Source organism: Ictalurus furcatus, chromosome 22 (genome assembly GCF_023375685.1).
Source record: "Ictalurus furcatus strain D&B chromosome 22, Billie_1.0, whole genome shotgun sequence".
Lineage (NCBI taxonomy): Eukaryota > Metazoa > Chordata > Actinopteri > Siluriformes > Ictaluridae > Ictalurus > Ictalurus furcatus.
The window spans coordinates 16,830,696-16,850,419 of NC_071276.1; the positions used below are offsets into that span (position 1 = coordinate 16,830,696).

General features: G+C 44.5%; 1 protein-coding gene across 1 annotated transcript in view; it reads right to left on the bottom strand.

The window, feature by feature from the left end:
* pole (polymerase (DNA directed), epsilon) overlaps positions 1 to 19,724 on the bottom strand; it is a 35,045-nt gene that overhangs the window by 6,031 nt on the left and 9,290 nt on the right. Inside the window, exons 5-37 of the mRNA XM_053654049.1 lie at positions 19,155 to 19,247; positions 17,467 to 17,621; positions 17,173 to 17,317; positions 16,782 to 16,862; positions 16,548 to 16,655; positions 15,691 to 15,801; positions 15,484 to 15,569; positions 15,162 to 15,281; positions 14,811 to 14,943; positions 12,535 to 12,648; positions 12,198 to 12,410; positions 11,973 to 12,080; positions 11,705 to 11,833; positions 11,441 to 11,543; positions 10,040 to 10,186; positions 9,211 to 9,356; positions 7,383 to 7,531; positions 7,071 to 7,163; positions 5,691 to 5,839; positions 5,432 to 5,585; positions 4,667 to 4,862; positions 4,250 to 4,464; positions 4,020 to 4,122; positions 3,836 to 3,916; positions 3,141 to 3,263; positions 2,823 to 3,029; positions 2,363 to 2,575; positions 1,831 to 1,974; positions 1,587 to 1,727; positions 1,198 to 1,351; positions 973 to 1,079; positions 660 to 836; positions 296 to 519 (exon numbers count right to left, since the gene is read on the bottom strand). Coding sequence (XP_053510024.1) covers positions 296 to 519; positions 660 to 836; positions 973 to 1,079; positions 1,198 to 1,351; positions 1,587 to 1,727; positions 1,831 to 1,974; positions 2,363 to 2,575; positions 2,823 to 3,029; positions 3,141 to 3,263; positions 3,836 to 3,916; positions 4,020 to 4,122; positions 4,250 to 4,464; positions 4,667 to 4,862; positions 5,432 to 5,585; positions 5,691 to 5,839; positions 7,071 to 7,163; positions 7,383 to 7,531; positions 9,211 to 9,356; positions 10,040 to 10,186; positions 11,441 to 11,543; positions 11,705 to 11,833; positions 11,973 to 12,080; positions 12,198 to 12,410; positions 12,535 to 12,648; positions 14,811 to 14,943; positions 15,162 to 15,281; positions 15,484 to 15,569; positions 15,691 to 15,801; positions 16,548 to 16,655; positions 16,782 to 16,862; positions 17,173 to 17,317; positions 17,467 to 17,621; positions 19,155 to 19,247 — 4,622 coding nt within the window. The remainder of the gene's footprint in view (positions 1 to 295; positions 520 to 659; positions 837 to 972; positions 1,080 to 1,197; positions 1,352 to 1,586; positions 1,728 to 1,830; positions 1,975 to 2,362; positions 2,576 to 2,822; positions 3,030 to 3,140; positions 3,264 to 3,835; positions 3,917 to 4,019; positions 4,123 to 4,249; positions 4,465 to 4,666; positions 4,863 to 5,431; positions 5,586 to 5,690; positions 5,840 to 7,070; positions 7,164 to 7,382; positions 7,532 to 9,210; positions 9,357 to 10,039; positions 10,187 to 11,440; positions 11,544 to 11,704; positions 11,834 to 11,972; positions 12,081 to 12,197; positions 12,411 to 12,534; positions 12,649 to 14,810; positions 14,944 to 15,161; positions 15,282 to 15,483; positions 15,570 to 15,690; positions 15,802 to 16,547; positions 16,656 to 16,781; positions 16,863 to 17,172; positions 17,318 to 17,466; positions 17,622 to 19,154; positions 19,248 to 19,724) is intronic.

A 19,724-nucleotide genomic window follows, 5' to 3' on the forward strand; every position in this document is an offset into this window, starting at 1 on the left:
AGGGAAATAAAAGATTTTAGACACCCCTAAAGAGTGATATTTAACTCTTTTGTTAATGCTACCCTACATTAGATCTTACATTCGGCTGAGTTTGTATAAAAACACTGCAGTATCACAAGGAACGCAGCAGGACAGGCATCTAATACAAGTCTAAAAACCTGCCAAGACGCCGAGTTATCTCCACAACCACGTATTAGGACCGATTCAGTCTTCTTAATGGACGCTGCAACGGGTAAACGATTAAAAGCCCTGTTTGTTTGGGGGTTTTTTTTTGGGAAATGCTCGTGTGCTGCACCTCGCCATGTCGAAGGCCTGTGAAAGACAGCTGTCCAGGTTTAAGTAGTGTTTGATCATGCGGCGTGCGCCGTGCCGTTGCCAGTCCAGCACGCTGTAGCTGATGTCGTCGGTCACGTGCACGGGAACCACGGGGAACTCCTCCAGCACGGCCATGCCGGCCGCCAGACGCCGCAGCTCCCAGTTAGACTGCACAGCGATGAGAGTGGGACCGCGACGCTCCTCCTACACACATTTACGTTTATTCATTTGACAGACGCTTTTACACAAAAACTTAATGGAGAGTTAAAACCATCGCTAATATGTACGAGCCTCGACATACAGAATACGCGTAACGAATAAGAGCCGTCATGGCGAGCGCGTACCTTATAGCTGAGCAGAATGCGCTGCACTGCGCGGTAAATAGCCTTCACGTCGTTCTCAGCGCGCACTTCGAACAGGTGCTTCTCTGGAGGCAGCAGCTCCTCTGAGGTCTTCTCTAACAGCGCGGCGCGCTCCGTTCCGTACAGCGTGCTCAGGTTCGGCATCTGGTTACTCCGAACCTGCAGCGGCGTCACACGGCATCAATCAGAAAGACTTCAAACGTACTACTACTACTACTAGAAGTGCTGAATATCAATTCATCTGTAAACGCATGGGTCATGTGACGAAGAACAAGGTGGGAAGTGCGGCTGTCACCGTGTCGAGGACGAAGACGCTGGCTTTGCGCTGAGAGGGGATGAAGAGGCCGAACAGAGCCTTGTGGCCCTGACTGTGATGGTACAGGTAGATGTGTCTCACGCTGCCTGCAACGCAAAACATACGAGTAAAACCCGAGTGCGGAAAAGAACATGCTCCATTATGCATTTATCCTCAAGATGAAATCGTGATGCCTTGGGATATCTGTGTAGCCGAGGGTGTTACCTGGCTCCAGGTAGCCGAACTGAGCGAGCGACCTCATCTCCAGGTGATCCAGCTCGAAGGTGTCGGCCTCTCGGCCAGCCAGCGCCCTCACCACCTGCTTATTGACCATGCACACGCAGCCGAGCTGCACCAGCGCCCGGAATAGCAGCGGCACCTTCAGGACCGACACACAGACACGTATCCCATGAAAACCTTTGCAGGACGTGGTCAATGCTTAAGATCTATAAAAAAAAATTATTTGGCCAGACTTATTTGACTAGATATAAAAGAGGAAATGTGATTTCGTCTCCTACTACACAAACACTTCGTGGCACTCCGTTTACAGCGAACTAGAGGTAACGTGATGCTTTTTAATCGCAGTTATCCGAACCGTCTGGCCGTTCCGTTACCTGTGTCTCGTAGACGCCCTCTATGTCTGGGGCAGAAAGGTCTGCGTTGATCTCATTGATGTGTTCCTGATACATGTCCTCAGGCACTGAGTACTGGTACAGGTAATACACCACGTTGGAACGCGGCAAAATCCGGTTCACCTGGATATTCCAAAAAAAAAAAGTTCATTAAAATCAGATTTTATTCTCGACCACATTAAGGAGCTCTTAAATAAACGGCAGGTGTATCTCGGTGGAGACGAACCTTTTTGTACGTGGCCCCGTCTTCCTGCTTGGGCACTCTCTGGTTGACATAAAACACTCGTGGGATATTAAGCTTCATGCAGTGCAGGTCAGTGCCGATCACCGCCCACAGCTTATACAGGCCTGGGTGACTGGTTTCTGCAATCTAGCGGATAGAGTTAAAAACATCACTGTCTGATCTCACCAATGCTCTTCTAGCCGGACGAACACAAATCCCCACAGCCACGCTGGAAAATCTAGCGGAAAACCTTCCCTGACGAGTGGAGCGTATTCTAAAAGAAAACGGGAACTAGACCGGGAACGGGACGAGAGTTCAACGCGATAGTCAGGTGTCCACAAACATTTGGCCATATAGTGTATAAACGCACTTCAAACGCTCAGAATATGTTCAAACCGAACGCTGACCTTCAAAAACACATTCTGTATGTTCATAACAACCGTTCTCCGTTCACGTTACTATAGCAACCGTCTGCAATGTGAATTCTGGAGCAGTACAGTATTCGCTGATGTGGATTGTTTGCACGCGGTCGTACCTGTACTATTTGCCAGGGCATGTCTAGAATGCTCCGGGCCGTCCTGCGGAGGAAGTTCCCTAGCCCTGTTGTCGGTCCGTCCCTGATCACGCCGCCTCCGGTCGGCTGAGCTTCTCCGTCAAGCATGCGCCGTCTCTTCCTGCGCTCTTTCCTCTGCCGGATCTGCAGCTCCCACTTCTTCTTATGGTAGCGCAGCCACACCAGCCTCTCCTCCTAAATACAGATGAGTGGAATTATAAATATAAATCTTGAGAGTCTACACAGCACGATCAGGTTAGACGATTCCGCTTAAGAAGCATCAAATACTACTACTACTACTACTAATAACAATAACAACAATAATAACATTATAAATATAATTCTATTATTAAAAGTACTTGTGATGTGTATTTTTGTTCAAATGCCACGTCGTAACTTTGTCCTTAGCGCTTTCTTTATGATCCCGTGCTGTGCGCAATACCTGTGTTGTACCCATAGGTGGCGGAGGACCCAGTATCTCTCTCCAGGACTGTGTGAGCTCCAGCTCCTGAGACTCAGTCTGGCTGTCCTCACCCTGAGACGCTCGCTTCCTCTTAGTACTGATGAGGATGGCAGGCTGTAGGGGGCGCTGTGGAACCCTAAAATCCTCCATATCGGGAGTCTCGCCCGGCTCCGTCTGATTGGCCACCTGAGAGAGAGAGCGGGAGAGAAAGATTATGCATGCTATGCAAGTAAAAATCTAGCTGTAAATGTGAATGTGTGTGTGTGTGTGTGTGTGTGTGAGAATAACGCTGCACACCTGTCTCTTTCCTTCACTGGTGAACATCTCGCTGATTTTCTTCTGTTTGTAGATGTCGTTCTTTTCCAGAAGCTTCTTATGCAGCCAGTCTGGATGGCGCACTCGCGGCACTGGGTTTTTCACCTGAGCAAAAAAAACAAACGAAAACAAAAACAAAAAACCCCGACGTAAATAAATCATATATACGTGTGTCAGCATGAAAGGCGTAAACATTCGTGATTAGTTCATGGCTATAAATAAGACTATTTGAAGACAGTTTTGTTTCATAGCGGTGCTTCACGGTACCACTTTTGAACAGCGGCGCAGACTTCGAACAGACGAGACATAAAGAGAGATAAATAAAACCCTCCCTTTTCTGAGCTGATGTCTCTAGCCCTGTAGTCTCTGGTCCGATAGAATGCCTTAAAGAAATACACGTGACTGGATGAGACGTAACGTGGCAATCCAAATACTTGATCAAAGCGTGACATTCACCGGAATTCCATTAAGCGCCCGATTCAGATTACAACAAATAATCCGCTATATTCCCCAAATTCCCACCGCTGGGATATACCCGTTTTTAATCGGAAACTGGTTGCATGTAAACATCATATTCAGAAAATCCACTGAAAGGAGATATACGCGCGTGCTCAGTCTGCAAGGAATCGTGGGTAGCGACGGCAGCATCTTGAATCTCCTGCGAGGAGTAATCTCACCTGCTGTAGTGCTGCTGGAATGGTGATGATCTTCTGTATGGCACTGCCTAATCTTTCGATGTAGTAACCCCAGTCCAGGATCTGAAACACAAACCCAGACCTTTCATTCCTGAAGCAAATTTAGGAAAGAGCAATCAGTGTATCGCAGTTAAACGTACAGTATGTAGACAATATCGAGACGTACTGATCTGATGTCCATGTCATGGAGGCTGGGCATCTTCAGCCATTTGCGCAGGAAGTGCTTCTTAACGCTAACTTCAGCCTGGAATATAGCCAGAGGAATTGCCCTATATAGAGAAGAGGAAAGCATTCATTTCATCTTTTTTTTTTTTTTTTAAATGCATGTAATATGTAAACACTTGTGTGTGAAAGCTCAGGACGGAAGGAAAGCATCTCGACCCCGCTCTTCCTCACCTCTCGGTAACAGGAGAGCCCTCGGGTTTGCGAGAGATGACGTAGCGACAGCTCAGACCCGCGTCCTTCACCATCTGGTCTCCGAGGAACTCCGCCAGACGTTTGGCGGTGCTGATGGAAGTGGACTTCTGCTCGCCGTAGTCTTCCAGCTTCCGGGACATGGAGCGATTTTCCGAAATCAGCTCGAAGAGCTCGGCGTCCGGCATGTTCGCTGCCTGGAGAGCGAGACGCACAGGTCAGTCCAGGTCCGAAAATATACGCGAAGGAAAACAGATTTAAACAGAAATGCGCAAATCAATCAATCAATCAATCAATCCCCAGCTCATCCTGAAGAGTTTAGTGGTATACGTGTTATTGATAACATACGTAACATGCTAACGCAGTACGCTACAGTGGCGTCGTCGTATCCCACGCTACCTTGCTGTACAGCACGTCCAGCCAGTAGTCCGCCACTTTGGCGACCGATGCGTAGACTTCCTCCAGGGTGGTGCCTTTGAGGAAAGCCTCGAAGACCGACGACTGGAAGATCTTAATGAGCTGGAGCTCTCCTCTCCTCTTTACCTCGAAACCCTTCAGCTCAGCCAGGGAGCCGTCCTCGTTAAACACGGCGTATCTGATGGCAAACACACACACACACACACACACACACACACACACAAGGCATCTCAACGTAAGGCAGAATTGCACAATAAATCGTAAAACTGTGCAGCTGATAATTAAACGAATATTTTTTTTTAAGTACAGGACACTTTCATGGTACACTTAGATCTGTTTCTTTTTGGAATAAAAGCTCAGCAATATTTTACTTTGAGTGTTGCATTTTCATTCGGGATCGAACGGTTGATTAACGTCCGATCGACGTCTAATCACACCGTCCCATCACTGATTATCTTCCTATAACGCCGCACTCCGAAGTGTTTCATTCCTTATTTACAATAGCTTAAAAGCACGTACACGAAGATTTGCACGTCACGTCTTTATGGAAAAACACTGGCATGTCTGGGCCGATCGAGATGAACCTCGGACCATGATTAGAATCTAACGGGCGTTTAGGTGAAAAAGCACACAGCTGATATCCACTGCTCTAGCAAAGAACGTCATTTACCGCTCTTTTCATCAGATTAATAAAATGACTAACTGTGAACCGAGACAAACGCTGCCGCGCGACATTCCTCTTCTCACCTCTTCTTCAACTTCTTGCCCTCCTCTTTGGATGCAGGCAGGATCATGGCCAGGTACGGTCCATCCACCTCGAAGAAGATGCTGTTCTCGGACCTCGTCTCGTACGTCAGCGAGGCCGGGTCCAACAGCTCCTGGTACTGATCGTTGGTAAAGCCTTCCTGTATACGACACATACGTAAAGCAATCAATTAACACTAAGCTATAGGACATACTTCAAAATTTTAAAACGATATATACTCTAGAACTGTTATTCGTCAACCTGCCTTGACCATGATGTTCAGCATGGCCCCGGGGTAACTTATCGTCACTTTGGGCTTCTTCTCGTTGCTGGACTTGATGACAAAGTTCTCAGGGAAGGAGTTAGGCAGGACACACCAGATACCATCAGTGTCCAGCTCTAAAGGCCTCCTATACCAACCCACACGCATATACACACACGCAAATGAATGTTTAGTTTGTAGACAGTAGAGCGTTTTTTATATAACAGAAATTCGTGATTAGGATTTTAAGCCAATATCAAAATCACTCAGTACTGAAAGCACAATTATTCCACCAATAAAGGAGCACAAGTCATTCTGTAGCAAACAGTTTATTACTCAGTATCAATACTTGAATTCAACCGAGACTTGTAGGTCATGTAAACTGAGCGAACCTTTTTTTTAAAAAATCTTAAATATGACCAATCAGGGTTGTTCTAATCTAATCCGCGTCATCTCGTGATGCTCATTCGCTTTGCCTGTAAAAGACAAATGAATCCGCCTCAACATACTCACCCCGTGACTAATCACACAGTTAATACATACACTAATCAGCCATGAGATTAAATCCACGGACAGGTGACGTGAATAGCATCGATTATCTCGTTACAGTGGCAGCTGTTAAGGGGTGGGATATATTTATTAGGCAGCGAATGAACAGTCAGTTCTCGAAATTGACGTGTCGGAATTAGGAAAAATGGGCAAGCGTAAGGATTTGAGCGACTTGGACGAGGGCCAAATTGTGATGGATAGATGTCTGGGTCTTCAAAAACGGCAGGTCATGTGGGGTGTTCCCGGTATGTAGTGGTTAGTGCCTACTAAAAGCGGTCCAAGGAAGGACGGTGTCGATGGCGGCCATGACGCTCTGGGCAATGTTCTGCTGGGAAAGCTTGAGTCCTGGCATTCATGTGGATGGGAATTAACACGTACCCCTTACCTAAACATTGCTGCAGAAGCGAGTACACCACTTCACGGCAACGCTAATCCCTAATCACAGTGATCTCTTAAAGCAGGATAATGCGCCCTGAGACAGTGCAAAAACGGTTTGAGGAACATGGCAAAGAGTTCAAGGTGTTCACTCGGTCTCCAGGTTCCCCAGATCTCAATCCGATCGAGCGTCTGTTGGACGTTCTGGACAAACAAGTCCGATCCACGGAGGTCCCACCTTACAACTTACAGGGCTTAAAGGATCTGCTGCTAACGTCTTGGTGCCAGATACCACAGAACACCTTCAGAGGTCTTGTGGAGACGGGTCAGAGCAGTTTTGGTGACACAAGGGGGACTTTATCCGTGCTTCCCAAGGAATCTGAAGAGCTCGATTAACATATGATTCACTGCACAGCGCTAGAGTAAAGCTTTAACTGTGAAAACGGAACGCTCACCCGATCTGTTCGATCAGCTCTCTGGCCTGGGTGATGATGTTGGCTCCCGTGTGACACACAATGCCGGCCATTTCCATGGAATACCATCTCGCTCTACAGACGTACAGCACAGCATATGTAGTTTTGAGCAACAAAATCAATCAATTAATACTCACCATCAAACATCATCCCTGTACTAGATTTCACGGTTTAATATGGTTTAAGGCTCGGATGAAGACCAGTTCGAGACGTGAGATCTGCGCGATATTTCTGAGAAAACTATCGTGAGGAAGTGAGCGCGAGGAGCAATCGCGTCGAGGAAGATCTGCGCACCCTTTTCTCATGACGTAACCGTAGAAGGAATTGAGGATGCATTTATGTGCGAGCTGCAGAGACTCGTAAAGGATCTCCATATTTTTACAGCGCTTCACTTCAGCTGCGTCGCAGTTCTCTTGAGCCGTAGACAGCTTCTTCTTCCACACCTAACGGAAGAGAGACATTTGTTTAGGGAAGGAAATCCAGTCAGCCAGCCATCCATTTTCTGTACCGCTTATCCTACGCAGGGTCGCAGGGAGCCTGGAGTTTATCCCAGGGGACGCGGGAATTTGGAAATGCCAATCAGCCTACGACGCATGTCTGGGGACTGGAGGAGGAAACCGGAATACCAGGAGAAAACCCCTGAAGCACAGGGTGACGTGCAAAGTCTGCGCACACAGGGTGGAGGCGGGAATTTCCAGCTCCTCTTTTTTTTTTTTTCCCCAAAGAAATTCATTTATAAAAAATTATTTACAGTGCTGTGAAAATGTATTTGCCCCTGCTTTTTTCTGTTTTTTTGTGCATCTCATATAGTAAATCGTCAAATGAAATACATCATAAAACAAAGGCAACCTGAGTAAACACACTATACAGTTTTTTTTTTTAATCAAAGCAAAAAAATTATCCAACAAACTAATTGCCCCCTTAAACGTAAAAAAGTCTAGTTGTGCCACCTTTAGCAGCAATAACTGCAACCGAACACTTCCGATAACTGGAGATCAGTCTTTCACTTTTACTTCTAGGACTAGGACTTAGTTTTATGCTTTGGATCATTGTTTTGCTGCATAATCCAGTTGCGCTGGAGTTTCAGCTTACGGACTGAAGAGCGGGCATTCTCCTTTAGGATTTTCTGGTAGAGAGCAGAATTCATGTTTCCATCAGTTATTGCAAGTAGCCCAGGCCCTGAAGCAGCAAAGCATCCCCACACCATCACACTGCCACCACCATGCTGGTCCGTAGGTATGATGTTCTTTTTGTGGGATTCTGTGTTTGGTTTACGCCAGATGTAACGGGACCCGTCTTCCAAACAGTTCCACTTTCGACTCATCAATCCACAGAACATTCTCCAAAAAGGTTTGATGATGATCAAGGTGTGTTTTGGCAAAATTCAGACGAGCCTTAATGTTTTCTGGGTTAGCAGGGTTTTCACCTCACCACTCTTCCACGGATGCCATTTGTCCTGGACAGTGACCTGTAAGAGAGTCCTGTAGGTCCTTTGATGTTGTCCTTTTCTCTTTTGCGACTTCCTGGATGAGTCGTTGTTCTCTTGGACGAATTTTGGAAGGTCGGTCACTTCTGGGAAGGTTCACGACTGTGCCGAGTTTTTCCATTCATAGATAATGGCTCTCGTTGCGGTTATTTGGCGTCCCAGAGCCTTCGAAATCGCTTCGTAACCTTTTAACCAACTTCATTCTGTTGAAAAAGTTCTATTTAAGTGTAGATGTGATTGAACAGGGTTTGCAGTAATCAGGCCTGGTTGCGTCTAGTCCAGCTGAACTCCGTTATGAATGCAGTTTCATAGGCCCAGTTGGCATTGGATAACTTTTCTGCTTCAATAAATAATCATTTAAAAACTGCGTTGTGTGTTTACTCATGCTGCCTTTGTTTTATCTTAGATTTTGGTTTCATTTCTGAAACAATTTAGGACGAGATACACACAAAAACAGAAGGAATCAGGATGGGGCAAATACTTTTTCACAGCACTGTCTTGTTGACAGCAAATTAAAGCTAAAGTTGTATTTTATTTTACTAAATGAAAAGTGGTGATTAAGCAGTAAAAACTTGCAACGTCCAGAAGTCAGAATCAACGACGGCCATTTGTATTGTTCAGGATTGAACCCAGCACCTTATGCAGTCCTTTAAACTCGTAGCGGCGATCTCGGAACGCTCGGACCGTGTCCACGTAGAAGGAATTCTCTCTCTGACATATCGTAGTGACTCTCTCTTCCAGCCTTGTCAAGTGCACCTTCTTATAGGCCTTTCGGCAGTAGTCTGGGGAAGAGTACAAACCAAACACCATCTCACTAAACAAACAGCGTGCTGTGACATCATTTATTACGATATCAATACCGTCATATCCCCCCGCCCTGTGCAAAAGTATTCACCCCCAAATCCCACATCTGTAACTGCAGCCAAGTATTTGAACCAGGGATGAATTCTTCTGCAGCCGATAAATTCATTAAGTTCATTTTTTCCGTGATTTAATTTAAAAAGTCGAACTTTCATATATTCTAGATTCAGGACACATAAAGTGAAATATCTCGAGCCTTTTTTTTTTTTTTTGTTTTAATCTCGAGGACTACGGCTCATGGAAATAAAAAAATCCAGTATCTCAAAATATTCTAATAAAGAATTTATAATACAAAAAATTTCGACCTGAGAAGAGCTCTAATCTAATCTAATCTAATCTAATTAACTGAAAACGCCTGCGAAGCTTTCCTGAGCCTTTAACGTATCGCATAAATCAAACGGTGATAACCCGACGTCCATTCCAGTTCCAGGTTATAACCCGACAAAAATATGGAAACCCTCCGGGGGGGGGGGTGAATACTTACGCAAGGCACGGTTCCAAAGCGGTATCGATGATTACAATTATTCCAGCGTGCTGCTTTAACTGCTACAGAATTAAGTCGACCGGTCTAGGTTATGAGAGGTCGCACTCGTGTGCCACTCACCTCCCAGACGTTTCTTCTCGTGCCGAGCCTGCTCCTCTCGGTTGAGCTCGTGGAAGGCGCGCGGTTTTCCGTTAGGAAACAGAGGAGGGAACTTCTCAGACTCCAGCTGCTGCTGAATACGGTGGAACTCGCTGCGGCTGGCCGGCACTGACAGGAGGACGGAGAGGGGTTAGAGGTCTCGTACGTAGAACGATCAAAATCAATCATTTAGAACATCCACACACCAGCTAGGCTCCTAGGAGAGCGTTCTGTGACGCAATACAGAGAAGATGCAAAGAGCTATTGTGGGGAAAAAAAAACCTATTGTGGAAAAAATAAAAGGATGGAAGAGTTTAGACGACGAGTCTTCTTCTGTTTAACTGGAGCAGAGCATCTGCCTCGTTCATCCAGATCAGCTTCACCTGGTTCAGGTGTAGATATATCTGATCAGATCCAAAAGTCTAGAGAGCACTAGTGAATTGCTTCTACTGTATTTTACATTCGTTTACGTTTATTTAACAGTTTGATCATTTCATTCGCCTGAATTACATCATCAGCAGTAACCCGAGATAGAAATATTTATATGGATTTCAGAATAAAATTCCAAATTCAAGCTATTGAACATTTACTTCCGTTGTTTTAAAGATTTCAAAATTCTAAAACTGGATATTTCCTATTTTTTATTTTTAAAACAACAACAACAACAACAACAAAAACAGATTGTCAGTGTCGTCTCAGACTTTCAGACCCGACTGCATATTATATGATCATATTATATGATTTATGATTGATCTATCGGTCGGGTTATTCCGACTGTAAATGTACCTTCGATTTTTTATATAAATTTTTTAAGTTCAGTATAATTGAAAGAAATCTACAGGGTGTCCCAAAAGTTTTAGCAAAATGTCTTCTAAAATTTTTCATTCTTAGTTTATACATAGATACACACACACACATACACACACACATATATATATATATACATATATATATATATATATATATATATATATATATATATATATATATATATATATATATATATATACACACACACACACACACACACAAATACACATAGATATACACACAAACATACGTTATATATATTTGTTCAGATAGCCTTTAAGAACGTCTTTGACAAAAGAGGAACGTGTTGAAATCAGTCTCATGGCTGGATCGGGAAGCTGTCGTGAGGTTGTGATGGAGTTTACCAGGAAACATGGTGAGCACATCACACACGACACTGCTGCCGAACTTATTAACGAATTCAAAAAGACTGGAAGTGTCGCGGAGCGACCGAGACGTGGAAGTCCACGAACGTCCACCGACGTCCTGCCGGTATACATAGTTCCCTACAGTATGGAGACTTTTGGGACTCTCTGTGTTTTTCTCAGAAGCTGACTACAAAAAGTCACTCACTGATCTCTCCTCTCCACTGCCAGGCCATCCTTCTCTGGCAGGTAGCGCCAGGTTTATTAAAATCACACGCAGCACAGGTCGCCTCATCGACCATGGCAGACGGCTAAATGGAGAAAAGCACAAAAATGCAGATTCTAAACAGAAATCCAACGATTGTCTAATTTCTTTTTTTTATAAAAAGTCCGCAGATTAGCCGGGGAGTGATCGGGCGTGAGCGAACATTGGATTTGAAATGTTCTGTATTTTCCGTCGAGCGTGTCTGACCTGCAACCTGTTGGTGAGGATGATGTTGGGATACATGGCGCCTACGTCGAGATGGTAAATAAGAGGACACTCGATCCTGTTTGGCACTTCCTTCAATGAGATCAGCTTCTTCTTGATGTCATCACAAACCTAGGAGGAAAGGGAATTTAAAAAAAAAAAAAAGGAGAGTTTGTCTAACGTCAATGCTGTAAACGTTTCAATTCTGTAATTCACGATTCGTAATAGACTCAGGCACGTCTCATACACCGACACCTTCAACCCTTCTGACCTCGGTAAAGTTTGTGACTTGCTCCAGTGGGATCTTCTCCTCTTCTTCGACGGCATGACGCAGAGTCCGCTCCACCCTCTGAAGCAGGAAGTCGAACGCCGCCGGATTCTGGACACAAACAGTTCGAGAGGTGTTAGACTGAACTTTAAAACAGCACCACCACTACAAAGACCTGTTTCGAATTAGGAATTTGGTGTTGGAGGTACTAAAGCAGCTCCTCGGTACCATTTTGAAGCGGCACGGGATGTCACTGCGGAACACTCCGGACTCCAGAGCCTCGACGTGGCCGCCCACGTAGGTCTCCGAGTCCAGGACGTGGCCGTCGTCCGTGAGCTTATTGAACACCTGCTCCTGCTTGTTCGGGAAAACGATGTTGGCGTGGAAAGCCTGGACCATCAACAACGCCTCGCACAGAGTCCCTGAACCTTTACGCAACACCTGAGACACACGGACCGAACGTGCTGATTACACATCATCTCTCTATACACTGTATGATCATTCTGAGTAGCGGGTACTGTATAACGAGCGCTCGCCGCGTAGAAACCGGAACAGAACTACAGACCTCGTCAGGCTCCATGGGAATGATGGTGCACAGGGCGAAGATGAAGGGGTGAACATATTTCATGTAGAGATAGTAGGTAGCCACAGCATCTGACACCGAGTAGGTGGCCAAAGTCTGAAAGAAGCAAAATAAGTCTGAGTAAAAATATGACTAGCCTAGCATCATCATCCTCATCATCATCCTCATCATCCTCGCAAACCAGAGTATGGATTCATTATTCGCTCTTCTTCAATAACGGCCTTATCCCTTGAGTCCGTCCCAGCCACAAATCAGGCAAGAATACATTACTGAAATGTTTCTCGTGATGATAAAAAAGCTTTTGATCTGAAGGGGCGTGATTAACTGTTTGAAACCGGTCTCGTAGACGAAAATATAATCATGCCGACGTATTCGTTTCTTTCATAAGAAAACTAACATTTTATTTACCAAATAACGTGTTAAAATTATTTTTTTATTATTATTATAATAACGGGACTAGGGCTGCAACTAACGATTATTTTCACAATCGATCGGTTGGCCGATTATTTTATTTATTTATTTATTTTTGGATTAACCGGATGGGGGCGGGGCAAACCTTCCGTACACTTTTTTTTCATTGGCTTATTTAAAATAATATCCACTAACTGAGTGTTACAAATATAAACTTCGGACTCAAACTTTACACAACTGTTTGTCCGAAACAGAAAAGAACCCAATACACACAGACACACACACACCCCCCAGAATATTTATTATTAATTTAGGACTGTAGTTTAATTCAATGCTTTTTGCGCATCCATAAAAAATAACGCCTAAATACTTATATACAATATAAACTGAAATAAATGAAATCAATAATAAAAACTCACTTTCACTGCACCTCGTGGTTTCTGCTACTCGCTGCCTTTAGACATGTTATTTTACTCGTGTTTCCTTTTGATCGTAATGTTTTAATTAGACGTTACAGATCTTATTCGCGCTACACTCTGTATCGCGCGTGAGGAGCAACACGGCCTCGTCACTTCCGTTATAATAAACAACGGAATTTACACTGCAAGTGCGCGAATACAGTATATAATGACAACAAACTTAAATTAAACTAAACCTTTTAAGCAGCTCGCACCAGTTTCCCCTGCCCCTTACACACAGTGGAGCATTTTGGATATAAACATAAGTTTGTGCTCGTGCAGCGGTGTTTGATCTCTGCGGTGTTTAATATAAAATGGTCCCTGCCTTAGAGGACGTTTTTCCTCAGTCACGTGACGATTTCGCCTCCGTCTGATGGAGACTGAGGTCGTGTTGGGAATAAAAGGTAACGCTGACAGAAAGTAAACTGAAGGAAGTCATTGTCCGTGAATCTGGGTGTCTGCTAATGCTAGCGTGCCTATGACGTCATGCGCCGTCGCCTAGAAGTGGCTTATACTTCCGGTTAGTAAAAAAAAAAAACCCGCTAGTGATATATTTGAGACGATATCACCGTTCTAAAATCCACAAACTAGACGGTAGAGTACATAGCGCATAGTGTAAGTGTACGGGACGTCATTTGGGACACAATTTTAGTATTTACTCTCCGAAGCGTGTTTTCAGTACAGGCGTAAGTTAGTGAGTAAATCTCTCGCACGCAGACCAACTAATCCATGATGAGATTCGTTGACAACGATTTTCATAATCGATTATTATCCATTAGTTGTTGCAGCTCTAAAACGGACGACTCGGAGCGAAATGTTCCGGAAAGCAGCCGATAAGAGTCCGGCGTCGGTGTGAACTCCTTTAATACTGTTTGAAAAGCATCTCAGGGAAATTCCTCGAGAAACCCGGTGAGAAAACGGCGAGAATACATTCCTGGAAATTTCTAGACGAAAAGCGTGTCTACTTTGAAGATTAAATTATTTCGGATTATTTTTTATCACGACATAATTCCCATCGTTCCATTTGTGTTCCTCCAGAGTTTTGATGACTATGTTATTATTCTAAAATGTGGGGAATAAAAAATAAAAATAAAGAATGAGCGCGTCTAAACTTTCGATCGGTAGTATTCATACTGGATTGGAGGTCAGCCGGGATTGCAGGACACCCTGCACCTTTAGAGCACTCGATCCACCTGAGACGTTTTTGGCGAGCCGGAGGAAACCAGAGAACCCAGAGGAAACCAAAAAAAAAAACAAACGCTTTCGTCATTATTGCTGTCAAAATCCGTTATCCTTCATTTTTGATCCGTTCCCACGACTACACTCCTACGTACGTGACTATAAGGAAGTAATAAACGAAAGCGTGATTATAGGACGGTTCTACGGTACCTGCGGCTCCTCGGTGGCCATGCGGCACATCTCCTCCGGGTCCAACTCCACAGGGTCGTAACTCAGCTTGGCCTTCGCTGCTGCTTTCAGGTTGTGGCTTCCGACAGGCAGGTAGCTGTCTCTCTTTACCCACCTGAGACAAATCAGAGACAGCAAGAGGTCAATTACAGTGTGAAGAGACAACAGTGAAGGCAAAGATGAAGTCGATTTCTCCAGAACACGACAAATCTCATGAAGTAAGAGATAATACAGGCCAACGTGCATGCGCTTAGAGGAAAGAAGCCACACCGGGGTGGTGTGATAACGCGTAGTTCGTGTTTATTCAGCGGTACTCGTCTCTTTGGCTCCTACCTGAGGCAGTCCATGTGAATAGACTGGCTGGCCTTGTACTCGCCCTGGCTGTCCTTCTGAAACCCGATCTCTTGATACATGTTGAGGTTGTGGTGAGAGGCGCGCACCTCTATGAACGGCCTGATGGGAAATGACACGTTTTACATCAAGACCGGTCAGAAAGGAGGACATTTTGGAATCAGACAAGTACTGATCGGAGTAGGAATGAGGGAAAACGGTTCAACAGAGATAAATAAATAATAAATAAAAATCGTTAATACCACGATGTCCTCACGATTTCCTGGGATTTATTTACAACAAACAGCGTGATTTCTGCTCTCACCAGTCGAAGAAGTCTCCGTTATAGGTGACGAAAATGTTGGGTTTAGTCTCATGGATGTGTTCGAACCATCTCTGAATGAGAGCAGCCTGCGAGCAGACAAGTCAAGTCTTGTTAATAATAAGAAAAGAAGTCTCTTCGGGTCCGAATAACATCCAGAGAATTAGTAAGTAATGCAGCTGTAACACAACCCCGGGCTGTCTCACTCACCTCGTCAGGTTCGTTAAACACAGTAAAAGGGCCCTCGTACTCCGGCTTCGGGGTGAACTCGAAATCCTCGATGTCCTCGGAGACGATCTCTCTGTTGGTGATGAGGAAACCCTGAGCATGGACAGACAGACAGAGAGAGAGAGAGAGAGAGTGACAGAGAGAGAGAGAGTGACAGAGAGAGAGAGTGACAGAGAGAGAGAGAGAGTGAGAGAGAGTGACAGAGTGAGAGACAGAGAGAGAGAGTGACAGAGAGAGAGAGAGTGATAGAGTGAGAGAGTGACAGAGAGAGTGACAGAGAGAGAGACAGAGAGAGAGACAGAGAGAGAGAGAGTGACAGAGAGAGAGAGAGAGAGTGAGAGAGAGAGAGAGTGAGAGACAGAGAGAGAGAGTGACAGAGAGTGAGAGAGTGACAGAGTGAGAGAGTGACAGAGAGAGTGACAGAGAGAGAGAGAGACAGAGAGTGACAGAGAGAGTGACAGAGAGAGTGACAGAGAGAGAGACAGAGAGAGAGACAGAGAGAGAGAGAGAGAGAGACAGAGACAGAGAGTGACAGAGAGAGAGAGAGACAGAGAGAGTGACAGAGAGAGAGACAGAGACAGAGAGTGACAGAGAGAGAGACAGAGAGAGTGACAGAGAGAGAGACAGAGAGAGAGAGACAGAGACAGAGAGTGACAGAGAGAGAGACAGAGAGAGTGACAGAGAGAGAGACAGAGAGAGAGAGAGAGAGAGAGAGAGAGAGAGAGAGAGAGAGAGAGAGAGTGTGAGAGAGAGAGTGTGAGAGAGTGAGAGAGAGAGTGAGACGCAGTAATCAAGCTTATGTCATACTACAATATGAAAACGTCAGTGACATGACGGACCTGCCCATCGATCATGTAGGAGATCATCATGATCTGGTCGGTTTCTGCGTCTGGAAACTTCAGCGGGAGTTTGGTGGTCTCGATATCAAACGCCAAGACGACGGGATCCTGTAAAACACACACACACACACACACACACACACACACACACACACACACACACACGGCACAAACACAGTGAAATAGCTACGTGAATTTCTGTAGAAAAAAAAAAAAAAGTTACCTGATACTTACTGGTCTTTCCACAAGGTCATCCCGACGCACAATCTCCGGAGGATACGCGCTTCCTCTGTACCGCACGTTATACCAGTGCGCCTGGAATCAAGCGGGGGTTAGGATTAACATCGGTACAGCTAAACATGCTAAAGGCAAATGTTTGTTACAAAACGTGTTTGCTAAACGAGTGAATTCTCGAATCTGATTGGTCAGCGATGTGTTGGTGAATTTTTTCTTTATACCACGGTCTGTCCGAATACTCGATTCTGATTGGCCGGAAGGCGTGCGTTTAAACCCGTCGAATGCACAGGAAGTTCCAGTCGGTTTAATCGCTTCTGTAGTAAATGAATGAGCCTCTGCGGCGGAGATCGCGGTAATAAAAGTACTCGGTCAGAGAACATGGACCTACCACGTGGATCTTGAGGTCGATGGACAGTCGAATGTGGTAAGGCACGTCGTACTCCCTCATGTCCACGATGTTGTCCAGCTGGTCGGACATTTTCTTAGACGTGCCATCTTCGTCGGCCGTCATCACGCTTCCGCCTACAAGTGCGCTACACACACACACGAAACACAAGAACCGAGCAGTTACCTTATAATTACTATACATGTTAAACTTATTAAATAGTGAGGACTGAGGATCTTCCGAATTATTTTAAATGAAGGAATCCTAAAAAGGATGGCATGTTCGGCTCCGCAGCACCTGGACAGCATGCTCGTGTAGGCGTCGTTGGATTTCTCCCGCTCTCTGTTCTTCCTCACAGCAGGTGAGATCTCCCGCTTCACTTTGATAAGATCGTCCACCGTGTTAAAGGACAGTTTAATGTAGTTCCTCTTCAGTCCCACTAGGTGGTTATGCTGAAAAAATACATTAAAAATTCATAGACATGATGCAAATACACGTCAATAAACGCTCTTTCAATTTTCCACCATAAATTCATCAATAAATTCAAGCTGCAAGCAGAATTTCCGGGGGGCCAAGCACCCAGATCCGAAAGCAGGCGTGTCCATTATGGAGGAGGAGATGACGTTACGCTGAAGATGATGTGTGCCAAATATGATGAGTGGATTTGTAGAAGTAGCAAAAAAACTACAACTGGCTTTTAAATTTTGGACACACGGTTCAAAAGTTATGACCGTTAACGCACTTCCAAATTAGACCCGATGGTGGCGCTAGAGCTTTGGCAGCACTTGGCCCAAATGGGTTCAGAATGTTCCTTAGACCCTCCCAAATCAGTGTGCCAAATTTCACAAGGTTTTACCAGACGGGTCTATGGGCTGCCATAGACAGCCTAGCAAAGAAGAAGAAGAAGAAGAAGAAGAGGAAGATGAAGGGGAAGAAGAAGAGGAAGATGAAGAGGAAGATGAAGAACAAGAGGAAGAAGAAGATGAAGAGGAAGACAAAGGAGAAGATGAAGAGGAAGAAGAAGATGAAGAACAAGAGGAAGACGAAGATGAAGAGGAAGACAAAGGAGAAGAGGAAGAGGAAGATGAAGAAGAGGAAGATGAAAAAGATGAAGAGGAAGATGAAGAAGATGAAGAGGAAGATGAAGAACAAGAGGAAGAAGATGAAGAGGAAGACAAAGGAGAAGATGAAGAGGAAGATGAAGAAGAAGATGAAGAGGAAGATGAAGAACAAGAGGAAGAAGAAGATGAAGAGGAAGACAAAGGAGAAGATGAAGATGAAGAGGAAGACAAAGGAGAAGATGAAGATGAAGAGGAAGATGAAGGAGAAGATGAAGAGGAAGAAGAAGAAGATGAAGAGGAAGATGAAGAGGAAGAAGATGAAGAGGAAGATGAAGAACAAGAGGAACAAGAAGATGAAGAGGAAGACAAAGGAGAAGATGAAGAGGAAGAAGAAGAGGATGAAGAGGAAGATGAAGAAGATGAAGAGGAAGATGAAGAAGAAGAAGATGAAGAGGAAGAAGAAGAGGAAGAAGAAGAAGAAGAACAGTGTGCCTATGCACCTTCAGTGCTTGGTTCCCTAATAAATAAATAAATAAATAAACAGGGGGGGGGCACAGAAAATAGTGAAAAGAAAGAAAAGAAAATACATAAAAGAGATAAATTATATAAAAGAAAGAAAGAAAACATGTAAAAGGATTCAATTACATGAATGAAAGAAAGAACCAGCAAAAGAACAAACAGAAAACAATGATCCAATGAGCAGCACATGAAAGAAAAGAAAAAAGAACAAAAGAAAGAAAGAACTGAAGTATGAATGAAAGAAGGAAGAAATGAATGAACGAGCAAAGGAACAAATGAAAGGAAGAAAGAAAGAACAAATAAAAGAAAGGAGGAAAAATCAACAAAGAAAGAAGGAAAGAAAGAACAGAAAGAAAGAAAAGAAAGAACAGGCGAATGAAGGAAGGAATGAAGACGTCTCCTCACCAGGTCCAGATCCTCCTTGGGAACGGTCTCGAGCTTCGCGATCTTTCCCTGGTACTTCTTCGATAAAAACGAGACGACTTCTCTCTCACAGTTCTGAAAGGAACATCAGACCTTCATCTCTCTATCACACTCTGTTCATCATCTCTCTCTCTATCACACTCTGTTCATCATCTCTCTCTCCATCACACTCTGTTCATCATCATCTCTCTCTATCACACTCTGTTCATCATCATCTCTCTCTCTATCACACTCTGTTCATCATCATCTCTCTCTCTCTCTCTATCACACTCTGTTCATCATCATCTCTCTCTCTCTCTATCACACTCTGTTCATCATCATCTCTCTCTCTCTATCACACTCTGTTCATCATCATCTCTCTCTCTATCACACTCTGTTCATCATCATCTCTCTCTCTATCACACTCTGTTCATCATCATCTCTCTCTCTCTATCACACTCTGTTCATCATCATCTCTCTCTCTATCACACTCTGTTCATCATCTCTCTCTCTATCACACTCTGCTCATCATCATCTCTCTCTCTATCACACTCTGTTCATCATCTCTCTCTC